Raw genomic sequence first — 20969 nt, forward strand, 5'->3', positions numbered from 1 at the left:
GGAGCTCGGGTGGGGTTATTTTTAGAAGCCTCTGACATACCAAAGCAGGGGTTTAGGGCTAAATGTTTCCTGCCTCATTTTATTGTCCTTATTACATAGGAAAATCAGTTAAGTGTAGGCTTAATGCTGTTATGAGTGATTGAGGCGTCAGCTTCCTGCAAGCAGCGGGGTAAAAATTATTTACCATGCACAGCACACGCCAACACAGCATTAGAGTGTGAGGGATAATTACACGTCCAGCACAGGAGTCCACTTCTATTTTAAAGAGAAGAGCACCATTTCACATGAAACAGCATTTCTTCAATGTAATCTATTATCAGGGAAATTTCATGTTATTAGGAATGTTTCCCTAATGAGATTCTTTGATCTCTGTGGACAGTAGACTATTAGAAACTAATCAAGTGAATGTCAGCATCAGAAAGAAAGCCTCTAACTGTCATTTCTCTGCTATTTGATGTCGACAGCTTGTACTGTTTTATTTGACCTTTTTAATATCAGCTCGGCTAGGAATGCATGGGCTTTGGGTTTTAATTCTATCCTCTCATCTTGTTGAGGCTCATCCTTTGAAACTGCTTGTGTTAACATAATGGAAAAAATATGAGTAAATTACATCTTGCTTTTTTAGCTATATGGGTCAATATTGCTGCTTTGATCTCTGCAGTTTTCACCTGACTTGAGGCCACGGTCCCTTTTCCTCTGTGCCTTCGAAACACTCAAGAGATTTTTCCTCCCAACTTCAGCTGATTATTTCCCCACTACACCCACGGGCACAGCCACGGCACGGAAGGGCTGGCCCACGGGTTCCATCTTCCCTGCAAACCAAGGCTCAGCCCAGCTCGCTCACACTTTTACCCCCAACATCATGCCGAAGCAAAGCTTTCCCAGAAAGGTTTTATTTTATTACCTTTTCTAATAGTTGTCTCAGCTGCTTTGTCCTGGCATCACGCGAGCACATCGTCTGCTGAGGTGCCACCACTGTGCATATACAACGTCCCTCACTATCCTGGGCAGAGCTGTAGACCTGCCAGCTTTCCTCTGGGTTGGTAGGCAACACCTAATTAACACAGGGAAAAATGGGTTAAATAAATCAGGGAGGGAGGGGGGGGAAAGCCTGGCAGAAGGTGAGAGGTGAAGGAGGAAGCAGGATGGATGTGGCAGGTACTGAAGCTGTGCTGGAAGCTCAGGGAGGCTCCTCTGAGGGCTTGGATGGCAAAATTCCCTTCTGAGGGAAAAACATGGACTGGGGACAAATAAAAGAAGGGTCTGAAAAGAGGAGGAAGAGCTAAAGTGGGAAGGCAATGCAAGTGGGAAAGCACAGACACGAGGAAAGCCACAGAGCAGGGAGGGCTGGAGTGTGCTGTAAGGGATGGAGTGCGTGGTGGTGGGGAAGCAGCTGGTGACACAGAGCACTTGACTTCTCCTTGACACGGGGAGCAGGACGTGCCCGAGCCACCAGGCAGGAGCCGGTGCCCTGGCTGAGGGCTGAGCAGTGATCAATGTGTCTCTGCAGAGCTCTCCCGGATCTGGCAGCACGAAAATCAGCTCTCCCGAGTAAACGGACACCAGGACTTAGGTTTCCCCCTTCCTCTCTCAGCCTCTCCTGGGGATGGGGAGGGTTCACAAGACAAATTTCCATTCAAACGTTCTGCGGGTGACGGGCAGGGAGAGAGCCCGGTGCCTGCCCTGTGGAATCCGGCAGGAAGGGTGGGATGGGGTCCGGAGGGTACGATCCGTGCCCCCGCTGAGCTCCCAGGACACAGCACGGAAAGGGAGCCCAGCCACAAACACAGCACATTCCCCACCTCCCCGCACGCCCCTTGTGCTACCCAGACCTCTCTGATCTGAATTTTTCCTTTGATCTCACAGGACTCGCTAACACACCGCAATTCAGCCGCCCATCACTCTGAGGGTACCACCGTTCTGCCACCCAGAAGGGAAATGTTCTCTCCACTATTACAGCAGATTACAAATCACCTTGCAAATAAACACTCGTGTTGACAGACACGCACTGAAAGCCGCGGCGAGGCAGGCAAACAATTTCATTCCCTAGCTAAACCAAACAAGAATAAACAAATAAATAAATAAACGGCTCTCATAATCCCCGGTAACACGGAATAAAAAAAAAAGAATAATCCCAGCTTCATTCACAAACACTACAGAACCACGCTATGAAATACTCGGGAGCCTGCAGGCACAAGCAAGCAGCCTGGGGACCAGCGCTGCCGATTTTTCCCTGCTAAGGACAGACGGACAGACGGACGGACGGACGGACTGTTTTTCTGAGCCCTTTCCGAAGGGGTAGGACCAGGTACCCCCCGTACCAGCCCTCCAACCTAGGGACAGGAACCAAACGGCACCACCAACCCCCATCGCAACTTCTCCGCTGCGTTTCGTAGCGGCGGTGAATGAACGAGCAGGGAAACTTTGCAACCCATTTGGCCGAAGGCACGGGGCGGGTACGGGCGCCCCAAACCCAGAGAAGGGCTGGCAAAACCCAGGAGGAGGAGAGGGGCTCCCCACACTGCTACCCCTCTCCCGCATCTCCTGCCGACCTCCCGCCCCGCTCCCGCATCACCCCGACCCCGCACTCCCGGTCCCGGGAGGCACTTGGCAGGCGACGCCCCTCCCCCGGGAGCTGCTCCCTGCAGCCGGGGGGGCTTCTGCAGGGGCTGCCGGGGGCAGCGGGGAGGGAGCCGGGAAGGTACCCGTGGGTACGGGGAGGCGGGCGACGGGGCAGGGAGGGATTTCGGCAGCCCGGGGGTCATCCAGATGGGAGATGAAGAGATGCTCCGGGCGGGCGGATGCCCGCACACCCCCTCCCCGCACTTACTCCCGTGCTGCGGTCCAAGGTACCTCCCGTGGCCGCCGTGAGTTTGGTGGTGTTGAGCCCCACGAGGGAGGGCAGGGTCTGCGACATCCAGTTGGTGATCATGGCCATGGTGCTGAGGACGACTCCAATCTTGAGTAAAGGCACAGACATGTCTGCGGGGGGGGGCGCCAGGCACCCTTCATTCTGCACCGGCGCCGGGCTCCATGCCGCTGGGGATGGGCTGCACCAGCCGCCCGGCAGCCACCGCCGCCCCTCGCCGCCGCCCCATCGTCCTCCTCCGCCCCGCCGAGGCCCTGCCCGGCGCTGGCGACGGTGCTATCGGTGTTTTTTGCCCGAGTCGGATGCTACCGCAGCCGGTACCGGAACGCGGTGGCTTCCTCGCGCCCGCCGCTCCGGGCGCAGCCGGAGCGCAGAGAGCGGCTGCAGGAGGCGGGACGGGAGCGGGCGGGGGGCGGGGGGGAAGGAGGGGCGGGAGCGGGCGGGCAGCCGGAGAGACTGCGGAGGGCAAGGGGTGGGAGAGGGAGAAGAAGGAGGGGAAAGAAGATTTGGGGAGGGGAGGAGAGATTTGGAAGAAGGAATGGTATATATATAATTTTTTATTTTTTTTTTTTTTTTTTTTTTTTTTTTTTTTTTGCGGAGGGAGATTTGGGAAAGGGAGAGCAGAGGGGAGGAGAAAAGATTTAGGGCAAAATTTTTTTGGGAGGTTGGAGGTTTGTGGAAGAGGGTGGAAATAAAACAGAAAAGATTTGGGGAGAGGGGGAAAGAAATTTGGTTTTTTGGTTTTTTTTTTTTGAGGGGAGGGTTTGTGGAAAAGGGAGTGGAGGGAAGGAGAGAAAGAAAAGGGGAGGAACTGGGGAGAAAGGAAAGAACTGGGGAGAAGGGTGAGATTGAAGGAGTGCGGGAAAAGACTTGGGGAGGAGGAGGAAAGGGTCGGGGAAGGGAGAGAAAGATTTGGGGTGAGGGCGAAAGATTTGGGACGGGGGGGGAATCTGGGAAAAATTCTGGGGAGAGGGCAAAAATTTGTTGGGGTGGGGAAAAGGTTTGGGGAGAGGGGGAAAAACTGGGGAGGAAGCGAAAAATCTTTGAGGAGGGAGAAGAGAGTCGGAGAGAGAAGGGGTGGGGGGGGGTGCGGCTCCCCCGGTGCGGTGCGGCGCTACAGCACCCTCTGGCGGCTTCAGTTGGAGCCGTACGGGACCGGGACCGGGATCTGGATCGGAACCGGTGGGTGGGTACAGGACCGGGACCTGGATCGACACCGGTGGGTGGGTACAGGACCAGGACCTGGATCGGAACCGGTGGGTGGATACGGGACCGGGACCTGGATCGGCACTGGTGGGTGGGTACGGGACCGCAGGGAAGGCGGCGCAAAAGGATCATGGATCATGCCGGGGGCTTTGGCTTCTTCTGGAGCCTCTGCTCCCGCACAATCCACCCCCCCGAGGGGAGGCAGGGGGGGCAGCGGATGGTCTCTAGACAGTTGGGTGATCAGAGCACCCCCTGCATCCCTGCTCGCTCCCTCACCACGCTCTGCAGTCTCAGCATCCCTCAGGGGTGCAACAAATTGCTGTTAAACCAAAATGCCCGGAAATTCTGCCCTCGAGCCGACAGCCTGGCTCCTGTCTGCCCCACCGGATCCCAGAAGGGCTGGAAGGGACCACTGGAGCTCATCTGCTCCAACCGCCCCTCCCAAAGCCCTGCTGGGCTGGGCAAAGGCAGCAGGGACAGGCTGGTGGAGCTGGGTTTGCAGAGAGCGCTGAGGGACTTCCTGAAATAAAAGCACATTCAGCGAGACCACCAGGTGGAGAGAAAGAGAGAAGAGCAGAGCGCTGACGCCGGGTCCGATCCTGTCCTTCCGATAAAAGAGCAGCAGAACCAGGCGCAGGCAGCCGGGAGGCAGCGGGTGCTGCACAGCACAGGCTGAACCCGAGAAAAGCCAAACCCCCCCCTCTCTTCCCAGCACCCTTAGACCCTGTTCCCCCTGCCCTATCCTCCTGCTCTGTCCGGAGGAGTTCTGATCATAGAATCATAGAATCATAGAATCCTAGGGGTTGGAAGGGACCTCGAAAGATCATCTAGTCCAACCCCCCCTGCCAGAGCAGGGCCCCCTAGAGTACATCCCCTAGGAACGTGTCCAGGCGGGTTTTGAATGTCTCCAGTGAAGGAGACTCCACAACCCCCCTGGGCAGCCTGTTCCAGGGCTCCGTCACCCTTACAGTAAAAAAATTTTTTCTGATATTCAACTTGAACCTCCTATGCTCCAATTTACACCCATTACCCCTTGTCCTCTCACTGGTCACCACTGAGAAAAGCCTAACTCCATCTCCCTGACACTCACCCCTTACATATTTGAAAACATTGATGAGGTCACCCCTCAGTCTCCTTTTCTCCAAACTAAAGAGACCCAGCTCCCTCAGCCTTTCCTCATAAGGGAGATGTTCCACTCCCTTAATCATCTTAGTAGCTCTGTGCTGGACTCTTTCAAGCACTTCCCTGCTGCTGAAATGAAGAAAACACTCCAGAAACACTGAACTGCTTCCACCCTTCACCCAGCTCAGGCATCTTTTCCATGGCAAAACTGCCCCAGGGTTGTGCTGGAGAGGGGGGTCAGATCCAGGAGGTGTTTCTGGCTGGGGTTGGAAGAACAAGTTCATTCAGCAGAAATCCTCAGATGGTTTCAATCTTTCCAAATAAATCACAGCTCCCCACTACACTCCAGTTCAGCCTGTGCTGCTCTAACAGGTGCTTGTACCGGGCTCAGCACCCCAGGCCCTGCTTGCTTAGCTGATTTCACACCCTATCAAACACCTGAGTGCACTTAAATCCTCCTGATGCTCATTTAGAAACCGGGGATCAAGTGAACTAAGGGTGGGACATCAAAACGGGCTGGTTTTCCATACTTTTTCAGAAAGTTCTGTGACTTTATGCATTAACCACCAGTGCTGGGAGCAGGATGGTCCTGAGCCTGTATGGAACAGCCACAGCCCTTCCCCACATCAGCTGGCCCAAAGCAGAGACCTGACAGAAAAGATGCTCCCAGGAATATCCTTGTTTCCTTTTCTTAGGGGCAAAGGGTTGTTCAGAACAATGAGGTTCTGGTGATCAACCTGTGCAAGCTCATGGGCACCAGCAGGAAAATGACCTCCCCTGTCCAGTGCCTCAAGTAGGTGATGTGCAAACCTCTTCCCTACCCTGATGTTTCCCCCTGGTTTTAGAAGCCCAACATAGCAACAAAATGAAACACAGGCAGCAAAAAACCCATGAACTTGATGTGGGGGACCTGGCACTGCCTCTACTTGTGCTAGAGCAAACCAGAAAAAACGTGAAATGCCAGTGAAATGAAGGAGGAGACTCAGATGACCCTGAGCTGATGGCAATCCCTGATGAGACTTCCCAGAGCAAAGCAAGATCTGTCCTTAAAAGAGCAACTTCCCAACACATCTCTTCAGCACCAGCTTTGCTGAACTGGTTGACTTCAACTTTGTCCCGCTCACTTTGAATTTTTTTTTAAATTATTTTTTAATTTTTTCCCCCTACACAGGACACTCCCTTGGGAAAAAAGCAACTTCCTGATGTCCCAAAGCTTTCCTTGTCCTGATTCATTCCCTGCAAGAACAGGGGACGGAGAGCTGCCCTCCTGTGCTGCTCCTGCTGTAAGCAGAAAGAGCAGAAAATGATGAACTATTAGGGAACAAAACATCCTCCTTGCATGCATATATTCTGAGCAGAGAAAGAGAAGGAATTCGAGAGAAAAGCAAGGAACAGGGGCTCCCAAAATATGAAAAGTGGAAAGTTCCACTGCTGGGAAGGGATCATGCAGAATGGGACTGGCTGCCCGAAGGAGCCCTGGGAGGGTCAAGGGTTGCAAAAAAGGGTAAATCGGGGCTGTGTTGTGTGCAGGACACGGCGGTCATTGTCTCCCTCTCCTGGCTGGTTCAGAGAAGCGGTGCTGAAGTTTTTCTTGCTCCCAGACTCAGATAGGGATGGTGACCCCAGTCAGAAGAACCCCTATGGCAGGCATGGTGAGAGGATGGGATCTGCTCTAAAACACACACACACACGCGGATTTTAACAGCCTCAGATCTTGCTGCTGCTCCAAACTGGCTCGGTAAATGCAGGAGGCATCTCAGCCACCCCCCAGCATCTCCAGCAAGGAGGATGTGTCCAGCTGGGATGGCTGCCAGATGGAGGGCAGTGCCCCAGGCACCTTCCCAGGGCTGGCACCTCTTGTCCCGGGAGCTCAGGACTCAAGAATTTGTCCCAGCCCTGGGACAGCCCATTCTCCAGCTCTTCCAATTTGCTCCATTCTACTCTAGAGACCAGCAAGTTGTGCCATGCCCTGTGGCCATGTGGAAAATGGGGGAAAATTCTCTCCTTTCTGGAACGACCTTGATGCGTAACTTCATGGATCCTCCTTAGACACCTGGACTAAAGGAGTTTCCTCCAAAGCTCCCTCCTGTACCTGATGGAGAGGCTCTGAATCAGCCTCTGGAGGACTTTTCTTTGCATCCCTCCTGGCATCCTGACCATGCTGGGCTGCCAGAGCCCCTCTTGCTGCCCCACTGCCAGGTGCTGCTGCACTTGCAAAGGAGCCTGGATTGCATGGAGACAGGGGAGAAGCAGGGTGGAAAGGACCAACTCCATCCTGCAGAGATGGAAGAAAACCCCCAGACCCAGGGTGAAGAGCCACACTGGCACAGCAGGTCAGCTGGCAGCCCAAGGCTGTGGGGATGCTGAGCAGCTCAGCATGGGGGTCCCTGCAGCAGGGCTCAAGGCTGAGGCCAGGGCTCCAAGCCCACCCCAGTCCTCTGCCTGACACCCCAGAATTCCACAGAGAGCCCTGGATTCTGCTCTTAAGAGAAGGACAACGTTTACTGAGAGGGTGATCAGGCATTGGAATGGGCTGCCCAGGGAAGGGGTGGATTCTCCATCCCTGGAGATATTTCAAAAGAGCCTGGATGTGGCACTCAGTGCCATGGGCTGGGAACCACGGGGGGAGTGGAGCAAGGGTTGGACTTGATGAGCTCTGAGGTCCCTTCCCACCCAGCCAATTCTATGATTCTATGATTCTCATCCTTCTCTCAGCTCACTCATCACTCACCCCTTTCCCTCACAGTCCTTGTTGCAGGAGGGATCTGAAGTCCCCCTGCAGCACCCTGTGAGCAGCACCCAGCAGCACCACCACCCACCTGCCCTGGGAGGAAGCACAGACACCTTCATCCTCATTAGGGAATGTACCTTTTGTCTCCATCACCTCTGGAGCACAGGACAATCTTCTATTGCATTGGCCACAGGGAATCTGTCTCTCAGCAGGTCATGACTGCAACAGCAATGTATGGTACCAGGTTTACCTGGTTTGGGGGTCTGACATCCAAATATCCTTGCTTTTTTGGTTTGGGGTTTTTTTGTTTTTTTTTTTTTTTTCTCACTGTCCATGCTACCATCACATCACTCAGTCCTGGAGCTGGACCATCACTTCTGTACCACTGCAGAGCAAACTGTTCCCCCCTGTCACAGGGAGGCAATGGATGTACTGAGAGGCCAAGCAGAGGAAGAAAAGAAAATGCCAATTAAAGCCCCCAAAGTGCTTTGGAAACAGCGACCACCACACTGCAGATCATTGCCAGCTCTTGGTGGGAAAACCACCTGTGCCTGGTGCCAAACTTGGGTGCAGGAGTGGCCACATTTTGGGATCAGGCAGCCCAAGAGTCCCTGGAAGGTTCACCCCAGCTACAGACACGGGGATAACTCCACCTGCACACTCAGCATCCTCATCCTCATCCCTCCCTTCTCCAAACACTGAGCACGAGCTCTTTGCAGCAGCACCACCGAGCTCCTCGTGTTCCACTGGAACAGAGGAATCCCCTTGGCTGGTTTTCACTTTGCTGACATCTGTGTTTAAGCTGCTTTTGACATTAAACCCCTGCTCCAACCCTGAGTGCCAACACGTGCTAAAACCCCCTGGCTAGAGCAGAGCCCATTAATACCAGCACAGGTTTCCCAGGTGCACTCCTGCTACTCCCAGGCTTTGGTTAGGGATGCTGATTTATTTTTTTGGGGGCATATTTCCCCAGGTCAGCCATATGCCTCCAGCCAGAAAGTGCCTGTACACTGAAAAACTTGTTCTGCACGTTGCTTGCTGGAAAACACAGCAATGAGCCCAGGCTGCTCCCCCCTGGGCTGAGCTCTCCCACATGCTACTGCCCTGCTGCCACCTTCCCAGGAGATCTGAGCATCCTCACTGGTTTTGAAAGGGGTGGAAAAGGAGGCTGGGAGTCAGGAGCTGGGTCCTGAACTTGGAGAAATTTTCCCAGGGCCAAAACCCAGGAAAAAGCTGGGCTGGAGGCTGGGACCAGGGCTGCTGGGCTCAGCTGTGGGAGGGCAGTGGCAGGCAATGGCTCCGGTCTGCAGAAGAGGCAGGACCAGGATTTTGAGGTGCTTTTCCCCTCTGGCTGGGATTTGCTGGTGCTAAGCCATGGTTCTGAGCCTCAGTTTCTCCAAACACACCTTCCCCCTTGGCTGAATCAACTTCTCAGGCATCCCTCTGCACAACCAACTCACCCACAAGTACCAAACCCCAAAGCAACACTCCTTGGGTGTCCCTGGCCCTGCTTTGTCCCCTTTTGTCCACAGCTCCCCCACAGCAAAGCCAACACTTATCACCCATAACCAGAGAATTAGCTCCAGTGCAGTCTGCAGCCTTCATCCAGCTAATTCCCTCAGATAGTAATTAGTTTTGTATTACTTTATGCAGTGATGCTAATACTGATTACAAGGACTGATAACTTGAGTAATAAATACAACCCAGGGCTGGAAATTACCTTTCTTTTTTATTGGGGAAAGCTGAAGTTAGTGAAATGAGACACAAATTGGTTTATGAGATGAGGCAGCTGCCTCCTGTTAGAAGCTGCAGATTTGCAGCTCAGTCCTCCTGGTTTCCCTGTATCTCCTGGAGAGGGGAGGGAAGAGCCTGTCCACCAAACTGGGCACTGGGAAGTCCCCTGTGGATAGGGGGGGGGGGTCCAGCAGGGTCAGGCTGGGTGCTGCTGGGGCAAAGAGGTACAAAAACAGCTTTGGGGAGGGCATCCCCCCTACCCCTGGAAGTAGCCCCAAGAGGGACCTGACGTGCTAAAGGAAAATCAATGGTAAAACTGTTTTTCTTTGTTGTTTGTTTGTTTTCTTTGCCCTGGCAAAAGCCCTAAATGTTCAATGCCTGCTCCAGCCAGCATCCTGAACCCCTCACCCCATACCTCTGACATTCCTACAGCATCCCATCCCTTTTGGCAGCACTGCCTTCTTCCTGCACGTGAGGAGCAGATCCTTAGAGAGCACAAGCTGGCTCTGCTCCCCCATGGCCATCAGGACAGCTGCCCCGAGTCTCACTGAGAAGACAACGAGGAGATAAAGCCCCAGGCTTTGCCTGAAAGCTCTCAGCTCAGAGCTGTGGGCACAGCCAGAGCAAGGATGCTGCACCTTGGGGTGTTGCACCCCCACCCCGGCACCCACCCCCAGCCACTGCACCCCAAAGCCAGGCCCTTCAGCTCTGCCAAAATATTTGTCACTTCAGGATTTGATCGCTGGCCTGTGGAGAGCCAGGACAAGGGGCCAAAAAAAAAAAAAAAAAGACCTCAGACAGTGAGAAGAAATCCCAGAGCATCTCAGAGCTCTGCCCTGGGGCAGTGCTGTGGGGGGATGGAGGGGCAGGCAGGGATTCTGCAAAGGACTGGATGGTTGGGGGGCACAAAGGGGCAGCTCCCCCTCGTTTCACACAGATAAAATTCCCATCCATTTTAGGAAGGTCTCAAAGCCCCGGGGGTGCAGCATGAGCATCACCTGCCTGCTCCCAGCTGGGTGCAAGCATCCTCCCTCCCACCCGAGGGGGCCATCAGAGGATGCTGCAGCACCAGTACCTTAAAGACAACTCCCTCCCCTCCCCCAGAAGAGCTTACTCAGCTCCCAGCCATGTGCTCACCCCCTCCAGCCCCATCCAGCCATCCCTCTGCCCAGTTCTTCCTTCCTTAGGGGCTGCCCTGCCAGTGTCACTGCAGGGAGGGAGAGGAGGGGAGAGCAGGAGCTTCTGCATCACCAGGGAAAGCTGCTTAAATCAGCAAGCTCTCTCCCTCTTGAAACTCAATCCTTCTTCTCCCGGCACGGGATCTCTACAGGGGATGGATGAGACTCCATCCATGTGATGGAGATGGGAATCCAGCCCTGAATTAACCGTGGGAGCCACGGAGCTGGGCGGTGCCTGGGCTGGGAGGCGTGTTTGGGGATTGCATCTGGCAGCAAAGCTCCTGAAAGGAGCTGCTAAAACTCCAAAAAGGGCTCTGCAGTGCCAAGGAAGGCAGCAGGCAGGCTGGTGGGAGAGCTCTGCATGGCTGGGTTTGGCTACCTGCAGGCAGCAAAACCCGGGGAGATGCTGCAAAGCTGAACCCAGCTCTTGCTGAAGGCTGCTGAGCAAAGCTGGGGATTCAGCTGGGGCTTCCAGCCTCAGGCCAGCGGGCAGGGCCAGCCCAGGAGGGAACTCTGCCAAAGTCACCCCCCAGGGCTCAGCCCTAGAGTTTGGAGCAGACTGGATCTTCACCCTGATTTAAAGTTGGGGGAAAAGTTGGAGTGCTGCATTCCTCCAAAAATAGAGAACAAGAAAAGGAGCAAGTAGCCAAGCCCAGCAGCATCCTTGGCACAAGAGGTAACAAACTCAGTGTCCTTGAAAAAAAAAAAAAAAAAACCACACCAAAAACCCAACACAAACCACCAGGCAATGCAGAGGGCTGAAGGCTGACAAGGTCACTGAAGGACAGTGACAGCCCCTGGGGAGGGGGTTGCCACCCAGGTCCCCAGGCCAGGGGACACTCCCTGGGGCTGGCAGGAGGGGCAGCTGGAGGGACAAGGGGCAGCTAACCCCCTCCCCACTGCTTCCCATGATGCTGCCATGATCCTGGGCTGGCTCTGCCCTGCCTGGCCCAGCTGGGCAGCAAGAAGCCCCCTTTTTCCAGACTTGCCCAGCACTGCTGGTGGCCCCTGGCTGCTTTGTCCAAGCCCACGCATGCGCCCTCCCCGAGCATCCCTCACACAATGAGCTTCTCCTGGGCACTCACTTGCAGCTCTGCTTCCTTCCCACCCCTCCTCATCCACACAGCTCTTGGATTTCTTTGCTTCCCCCTCCCCTCCAAATTTCTACCCTCTCATCCTTTCTTTCTCTGGAGGGCACCGTGCAACTCAGGCAGCTCTTGACTTCATCCCTGTCTTCCTTGGGAGCAGCAGAAATACTCTGAGGGTGCAAAGCCAAAAGGCTTCAGCTACTGAAACTTCAGCAGCAGGGCAGGGACAGGAGAGAGCATTGTCAGCAGGAGAAAAGGGGAAAAAAAAATCTACATAAAGCACCCAGGATGAGAGCCCAGCTGCTAATTGCTCCTGCACTAAGAAGCCTCCATTCCCCTCCTATTTATAGCTACTTTTATTTTTTTTTTTTTTTTTTTTTTTTTTGCTTCCAGGCAGCATCACAATTAACCCCACAATCTAGAGCATCCTCTTGCAATTACTTTTCTTCCTTTTCTCAGTGACTGGGGGAAAAAAAAAAAAAAAAAAACCAACCTCAAAAGACAACCTCCCCACCTGCCTCTACCCAATTATCTTAAAGAAGTCAAATGGAGTTTTATTTCCACTTGCAAGAGGTGGCTTTTGTGTTCCTCCTTACCTCCCCCCCCCCCAGTCACAGTCCTCACAGAGTCTAGGGGCTGGGACAGTGCAGACAAGCATTAAAACCCACTAAAAAGAAGATAAAGGCAGAAGGGGGGGTTGGGGGAAATAAATAAATAAATAAATAAAATAAATAAGCTGCTCCTCTCTCCCACAAGCCTGTCACAGATGGAAACATCAAGGGACATTTAAATGTCACCCAAAAGCAGCAAAACTACCCCCACACGAGGAGCTGGTGTGGATGGGTGTGTGTGTGTGTGTGTGTGTGACTGTCACCGTGCACTCCCCTTGTGTCCCCGCAGGGACCCGGGAGGGGCAGCCCCGAACTTGGCAGAGCCCAAACCCCGCGGTGCCGGCTCCCTCCGAGCCCCCCAATAACTTTGCCCACCCCAACCCCCCCCCCCCCTCCCAACCTCCCGGGGTTGGGATGTGCAGCCAGGGCAGCCCCTTCTCCTCTGTCCTGAGCCCCCCGACCCGCTCCCACCCCCCAGGGAGGGTCCCCCAAAAGGGGGAGGTGTGGAAGTGTTGGGGGGGGGGACACACGAAGCCTCCCCCTCCAGTTTTCTTTTGTGCTCTCGAGGTTTAACAGAAAATGGCGTTGGGAAGGGAGAGAAGGGAGGGAGGGTAGTGGGGTTGGGGGGGAAAAAAAAAAAACAACCAAAAAACCGAGAGAGAAAAACCTACTTGAGTGAGTTCTGTGCCCATCAGGATGAGGAAGCAGAGGGTGAGGAGCTTGCTTGCCGGTTGCATGTCTCGCACCCAGTTCTAGGCACCTTGCATGCAGATCACCTCCCGGGCGAGCCTCCCTGTGCAGATCCCCGAGTGCCTCGCTGCCTCCTCAGTCCTTTATTCTTAGGATTATTTGAATCGGAAAGAAAACGGAAAAAGAAAGGGAAAAAAAAAAAAAAAGACAATAAAATGCAATTTAAAAATAAAAAATAAAATAAAATAGCAGAATAGTTTTCCGGGCGGCTCTCAGCACCCCCAGGAAGCAATGCAAGAAATCTGCTTGGCAGAGCCTTCACTTTGCATATTTATTGGGATCCCAGTTTCTCTCCTCTGCTCTCTGGCTCTCCGGCAATTTATTTTTTATTTATTTTATTATTATTATTATTTTTTCAATGGCTCCCCTGATCGAAAGACATCTGCGAGGAGAAATTCAACGGAGCACGAAACGATTATCTCTGCTATTGCCAAAAGTTTGCCTTGAAAAGGGGGGGTGATGGGGAGAGGAGAGGGATTAGGAGAGAGAGAGGAGGGGAAAAAAAAAAAAAAAGAAAAAAAAAAAAAAGAAAAGGAAAGGAATTGGTAGGGCTGGCTACTAGCAGGGGATGGCTGTGGAACAGGATGTGACATCAACTGAGGCGGGGGAAATTTAACTAAAGACGGCAAAGGGAGAAAAGCAGCCCCGGGAGCAGCGGTGCGGGGCAGCGGGGCCGGGCGGGGGATGCTGCGGCAGCCGCCCCGCCGGAATGAGGATGCGAAGGGGGGGTAAGGGGGTGTTAACCCCCTCCTTAAGCCTCCCTAACCCTTCCGAGCTCCCGGAGCTGCTGAGCTGTCCCCGTTCTCTGGGGGTGCTGGTGGGTGTCATCCCCCCACCCTACGTAGCAACCCCCCCCAGCAAAGATGCTTCCCCCAAGCAAAGCCCCAGCTCTCCTGGGGCTCAGGTTAATTTAAGGCAGCAAGAAGCTGGTGAGGAGCTTCTTGCCCTCCAGAGCATCCTTCCAGGGGTCTGCTGGTGTCCTGGGGGCTTAGCTGGGGGGGTTATACCCACCCCATGCTGTGCCCTTCCCCTCCCCAAGGCTTGGAGGAACTGCTTACCTCTCATTCTTCTCTCATACACTCTTTGAGGGCTTCCCAAACCTCAGCTTTCCCCAGAGCCCATAAATCCTAGAAGTCTCTTATTAACTGGCAAAGCAGGTGAATTGCATCACCTCCCCGTTCCAGAGGTAGGAAATGGAACGTGGATCTTATCTTAATGATTATTAAATGCTTTAATAGAAACCACTTCCCCCAGCCTGGCAATTAGCAGAGGACTTTCCTCCCCTTTAATTACTTATTGCATAAGGTTTGGGTTGGTTTTTTTCTTCCTCTTTTGAAGTCCTCTGGTACTGGTTATTACTGGAGCAGGAGATGGGATCTCTGCAGCAATCTCTGACACTGGGCCCTGTCCAAGTCCCAGGATCCCAGAGCACAGCACTCAGCAGGAACCAGGAATTCTGCAGCAGGGTGGCAGAGGCTCAGGGGGGGACAAACTGCTGAGGGCAAACTAAAAAAAAAAAACCAAAAAAAAAACCCAAATAAATGTCTTCTGTGTGTTGCCACCAGCAAATGCCCAAGGGAAGGTTGTCCCACATCTTCTGGGAGGGTCTCAGCAGGAACCAGGAATTCTGCAGCAGGGTGGCAGAGGCTCAGGGGGGGACAAACTGCTGAGGGCAAGCTAAAAAAAATAAAATAAAATCCCAAACAAATGACTTCTGTGTGTTGCCCAAGGGAAGGTTGTCCCAGATCTTCTGGGAGGGTCTCAGCAGCACCCTTCAGCTTCAGGCAGCTCTTCCCAAGGAAGGCAATAAAGATGTTTGTTAGTTTAAAGATACCTTAGAAAAAGGCAGTGCAGAGAGCAGCTGGGGCAAAGCTGGCATGGCTGACTATCCCACACAGAGCTGTCTTTAATAGACTTCCCTCAGCACCTCCCTTTAAGGTCAATGCTTTATAGCCCATAAAAGCTGAGGACCTTTAAAAAGCTTTAAGCTCCCTTTGACTTTCTCAAGAGCAGCACAATAAGGCCAAAAGCATCAGTGGTACAGGACAGGGTTTGAACACCCCTTGCCCTGGTGCCTCAGGAGCTTTTTTTCCCCATGAGCATCACCTTCCCCCTGGCAGGGCTGACAGCAGGACAAAAAAAATTCCCAAAAATCAGGGGAAGAGGAAGGGACCAGTGAATTACACTGGCCTGCAATTTCTCTGCTGGGTCCGTGGTTTAAAAAGTCTTTAAAACCCACCTGAGCTTCCATACCCAAAGCATCCCAGTGCTGTTGCAGCTCAGGGTGCTCCCTGTCAGGGCCCAGGTGCAGCTCACAGGGCTGAAAAACATTTCAGAGGTGCAGAAGATGAGGAAGAAGAGTTCTTTCCACACAAAGCTCTTCAATGGTGAGATCAGCTTCACCTTAAATCACTGGGACCATGGAGGGTGACTTCAGTTTGGATGTCCTAGATCTCAGAACAGAAGAAAAAATCCATGCTTTCTGCAGTGGTACCAGATAAAGCTCTGAAGTGACACCTTTTCCTGGTCAGCAGCAGCCTGTCCCCCAAGGGAAATCTATTTTCTCCCCCTCCTGTGCTTCTCCACACATCTCCCTTCATTGACCTTCACGGGAACAGTCAGGGCTTGCAACTGGGTAAATGACAAACCCATCAGCTCTGCAATTCATTTTAATTTATTCTTCTTTTGAAGTCTTTCTTAATTAATAGCAAGAACATTTTTCATTGCACTGTGAGCTCCTTTCTCCAGGAACCAGCCCTGTCCCACGGAGCCCCACTCCCAGGATGTAAATCACAGAAAACAAGAGAAATTAATAAAATACCTGGTACAACACAGCAGAGGAGCCTGGGAACACAGCCTGGATCTTTTGATTTCCATGGTGTATTACCTCGACTTGGAAAAAATACTTCCAGAAATACTGTAAAGGGCTCAAGGTCTGGAGAACCTGTGCAGGGTGTGCAAAGGAAGAGGTTCCAGCTCCTTCACCACTTATTGGGAGGGCTGAGAGCAGGCTGCCCAGGGGAAGGGTTCTGACTTTTATCTGATAAAACAAAGTCAAAGCAAGAATCCACAATTTGGAGCAGAAATAGGACCCATTTTGTTTTGGTTTTTTCCCCAGAGAAGGATAATCAGACTGTGAAATAGCTCAGCTGAAGGCACAGTGCCCTCTGCACTGCTTGACACAGTTAAGTCAGAGCCACCAGATACACCCTGGCTCCTCCAGAAATCACAGCAGGCAAGGGGCCTTCAATGAAACAGCTGTTTGATGGTGGAGAGGAGATCAAACCACTTCTGGATTCTCTTTTTGAGTTCTGAGATGTGATTTAGGCCAGCACCCTCCTCCTAGACCACGCTGCTCTGCAGAGCATCCCACTGCTGGGATGCATCCAGGTGATGGCAAGGGCAGGGGATGGCCCAGTTCTGTCTGATCTAGATCTAGATTTAAAGAACAAAACCCTTGTTTTCTCCTCCAAGATCTGTCTGATGACAGATTCTGTCCCAGGGCTGCCAGGACCTGGCTGACATTTGGTTGTTGGTCCTTCCAGGGCTGCCAAGTGTAAAACTGAGTAGCCAAAGAGACCCAAAATCTGGAGCCCTCTGGCAGCAGAACATCAAGGGGAGAGAAGCCAGGCATGAACAGCACTGTCATGGGGCTCCAGTGTGTGACAGAAGGACTTTCCCCCCCCTGGGAACACTCCTTCAGCATGCAGTGATGGTTTGGAGCATCTGATACTGGAGGAGCAGGCAATGGATCCTCAGATCCTGGGTGATCCTTCCCATTTCCTGCACACAGGCTCAAAGATGACCTCAATGAGGCCTCATCTTTGAGATGAAGCTCAAACATTTGCTGCTGGCAGCCACAGAGCTGCCTATGCCATGGGTTTTCCTCTTATCTCCTCTCAGGAATTGCCTCGAGATCCCAGCTACTGATACAGGGAGTCAATTTCTCCACTGGTTCCGTGGTTTAAAGTGTCTTCAAAACCCACCTGAGCTTCCAGACACAAAGCATCCCAGTGCTGTTGCAGCTCAGGGTGGTTTTTACTGGCACCAACCTAAAAGAAGGCACAACCTGAGGTTTCTTGGAAAACTGGCTCACTCTAGTTGAAGATGCTAATATAGGTGGGAGGGGTTGGAGACCTCTGAGCAAAGCCATACATCTGACCTGCCTGTGGTCTCTTTATGTTCTTTTCCTTCCTTTAGAAAGCAAAAACACTTTTGGAAAACACCCCCTTTTTGTTGCAAATTTCATCCAAAGCAGCCCTCAGCCACACTCAAGCTGTGCTGTGGCCCAAGCAGGAAATCGAAATTAAATCCCAGCCTCCTGTTTTTGGTCCCAACTTCTGCAGCATCCCTGCTGAGGCCACAAGCTCAGCTCTGCTCCCTTTCCAGGAGGGGCAAGGCCCCACAAAGCTGCTCGTGCTGCTTTAAGGCAAAGTCGGGCAGAGCATCACCATAACGTGATGCTGCAGTTGCCATGGTAACAGCACCAACACATCTTGTCATGAATAGCAAAGCAAATTGTCATGGAACAGTAAAACCCACAGAGGTTGCCAGGATGGATGGGTTTGCTGCCCTAGGGTTACAAGGATTTACAGGCTGTTTATTTCTCTCTCTCTCCTCCCCCCTCCCCTCCTCTTCCACCCTGAAAAATGATCCTACATGTGCCCACACACCATTTCTGTCCAGAAACAGCTTGTTTACAGCTTTGTCCACTCACACCAGACACCAGGCTGATGTGGTGAGTTTGGCCAAAGAAGCTTCAGCTGGATCTTCCAAATCACCCCCAGACCTCAGCCTCCTCTTTGCTCTGCTCTTTGGCTGCCCCAGCTGAACACATCCCCAGTGCTCAGCCCTTCATGACCCCACAGCACCCACAGGAAAGTGTCTGTGGACACCCAGAGTGCCCAGGTCCTGGGGATGGCAAGGAAAAGGCACAGCCTGGCCACGTCAGAAAGGTGACAACACCTCCAGGTCCCATGGAGACTTCACAGGAAGGACCATGAGGCAGGAATAGGGATGACCCCTTTCCAGCTGGAAATGGGAGCTGGAGAAATTTAGGCTTTTTCCTTGGTTTGAGCTCAGGCAGAGTCCTCCCCTCCTCAGTGAGAAGGTTGAGAAGGATGTGATGCTTTAGCAAGTGCCTTCCTTTGGGCACTGATCTGCTCCCATCTTGGCTGCAAAATTAATGTCCAGGTGGGCTCTGGACAAGCTGCCTCAGTACCTGCTCATACCCTGAAGTGCTGTAACAACCCAGGGTCATTTTCACCTGATTTCAGAAAAATTTCATGAATTTACCTTGTCCCTGATCTCCTGGGCAGTTGGGTTGGAGCCAGCCAAGGCCACATCCCATGCACTGGCATTTGCTGGCTCAGCACTGGGGATTCAAAATGCACCCAGATGACAGCAAAGATAAGAATAAAAAGCAAGATGCATGCATGCAGCTGGAAACATGCCAGGCTTCTTTGTTGGGTGGGGTTTTTTTTAAGGGAAAAAAAAAAAAATCTGATTTTTTGCAGGTCTCCCCCTTCCTGCTCAAAAGTGAGTTGAGGAGCAGACACTGCCAAACTTCAATCCAACCACAAATGTTTCAGGGACCCTGAGTGAGAACAGCTCAGAAACCAGCAGCAGGCATGGGGAATGGGCAGAACCAGCCCCCCACATCAGAGGAGAAAGGAACCAGAAAAGACAGACCTGACAGCAAGGTAAAAAATATAGCAAGCTCCATCTAGGTTGGTTGTTTTAACCTCTGCAGCTTGGTTTGGTGTTTGCTGCTTTGAATGAGGGCACAGCTGCAGCTCTGAAGAGGATGGGGCTGGGGGGGAGACAGCAGCATCAGGGGCACCAACACACATGGCATCCAACTTCCATGGCATCCAACTTCCATGGCACCCAGCTTCCATAGATCCAACCCCCATGGCACCCAGCTTCCATGGCATCAGCTTCCATGGTATCCAGCTTCCATGGCACCAGCTTCCATGGCATCCAACCTCCACAGTACCCAGCTTCCATGGCATCAGCTTCCATGGCATCCAGCTTCCATGGCATCAGCTTCCATAGATCCAACCTCCATGGCATCAGCTTCCATGGCATCAGCTTCCATAGCTCCAGCTTCCATGGCATCAGCTTCCATGGCATCCAACTTCCATGGCATCCAAGCTCCATGGCACCCAGCTTCCATGGTATCCAGCTTCCATAGATCCAACCTCCATGGCATCCAGCTTTCATGGCATCCAAACTCCATGGCATCCACCTTCTATGGCATCCAACCTCCATGGTACCCAGTTTCCATGGCATCAGCTTCCATGGCATCCGACCTCCATGGCACCCAGCTTTCATAAATCCAACCTCCATGGCATCCAGCTTCCATGGCACCCAACCTCACCCCTGCAGCCAGACACACACCTTTGATTCCCCCAAGATGCCAAATCCTGTCCCTGTCACCCCACAAAGTCTCAGACAACCCCAAGGCCAAGTCTGCTCACAGCCAGAGTGCCCCAGGCAGGAGCAGATCTTTACAGCCTTCTCCCTCTTATTTCTCTTGAGCTCCCTTTCCCTGGTGCAAGCAGCATGCAGGGATTTACCTTTGTGTCCCAGTGACATCCCAGAGCCTTTACAGGTGCATCCAAACTTCCAGGTGGCTGCAGAGCCAGCTCCATCAGCAGCATCAAGTTTTCCTTTACTTTCTGGTACTTTCTCTATTTTTTCCCCCCCCTCATCAACTATTTCAGTCCAAGCCTTGCAGTTGGAAATTTTGCTTTGCTGCTTATTTAAAGAGTAGAACAGAGCTTTTCCTGTTCTCTTTATTATCCAAATCACTCAAGGATGTGAGCAAGAGGGGAAAACCCCAATGCCAGAGAAACCTGGCCCGGGAGGGCAGAATCTTCTGCTCCCAGCTCCTCAGCAGACATTGCTTTCCTTCCTGCCACTTTCAAGTGGGGTTTGCACTTGGGAGCTTCTCTTCAAAAGAAAATAAAATCCACATGAGCAGAATTTCAAGGGCTTGGGGTCTTCCCAGCAGCCTAGAGCTCACACAAGGATCAATCCCACACGGGCAAAAACTCATCTGCTACCCCCAGCAGCCAAAACTTCCAGCAGATTCCTGATCCCTGGAGGGAACCTACACTTTCTACCATATTTTCCTACCAAAAAATGAGGATAACAACTCACACCAGAGACTCGGCAGCCCCAAATCAAGCAGAGCAGCATCCTGAGGTCTTTTTGGAGGGCACTAAATTGTGCAGCCCTGCTCCAGGAGCCTCTTTACTTGGGAGAGATTTCAGCAGGCAAAAAAATAGCAGGGAAAGGGGAGAGTCCAAGGCATTTTGCAGAGTTTACCACTTGCTTTTTATTTGTGGTAGAGGGATAACAGGCTGGCTGGCTGGGTTATAGGGCTTTGGTCTGCTCTCCAGGAGTTTGCAGAGGATTTCTGGAGGGCAGCTGTTTAGATGGAAAGCAACACTTGCTGCTGCTGCTGCTGCTGCATCCATCCTGGGGTTTTGCCTTCTCAGATATTTTGCAGCTACTGGAAAGATGTAAAAAAAAACAAACCAAATCTTGTAAAAAAAAAAAAAAGGCTCATATTTTTAACAAAATGAAAAAGAAAAACAATACATCCCTGAGATTCCAGGAGTAACTATTAGCTCCTAGGGAGGGAAATGCAGACAAGAGCTTCTGTTGCTA

At 52.4% G+C, this 20969-nt stretch overlaps 1 protein-coding gene across 3 annotated transcripts in view; it reads right to left on the minus strand.

Annotated features, from left to right (window-relative positions):
* Positions 1 to 13883, minus strand: part of OLFM1 (olfactomedin 1) — a 31848-nt gene extending 17965 nt beyond the window's left edge. For 2 of the 3 annotated variants that reach the window (XM_071765959.1, XM_071765960.1), the window contains exons 1-2: positions 13211 to 13883; positions 905 to 1054 (exon numbers count right to left, since the gene is read on the minus strand). In XM_071765959.1, coding sequence (XP_071622060.1) covers positions 905 to 1054; positions 13211 to 13276 — 216 coding nt within the window. In that variant the 5' untranslated portion in view covers positions 13277 to 13883. Of the gene's footprint in view, positions 1 to 904; positions 1055 to 2830; positions 3283 to 13210 lie in introns of those variants that run through there. The other variant, XM_071765958.1, reaches the window with a different exon arrangement.
* Between the last annotated feature and the right edge of the window lie 7086 nt (positions 13884 to 20969).

This window comes from Heliangelus exortis, chromosome 22, assembly GCF_036169615.1.
Source record: "Heliangelus exortis chromosome 22, bHelExo1.hap1, whole genome shotgun sequence".
Classification (NCBI taxonomy): domain Eukaryota; kingdom Metazoa; phylum Chordata; class Aves; order Apodiformes; family Trochilidae; genus Heliangelus; species Heliangelus exortis.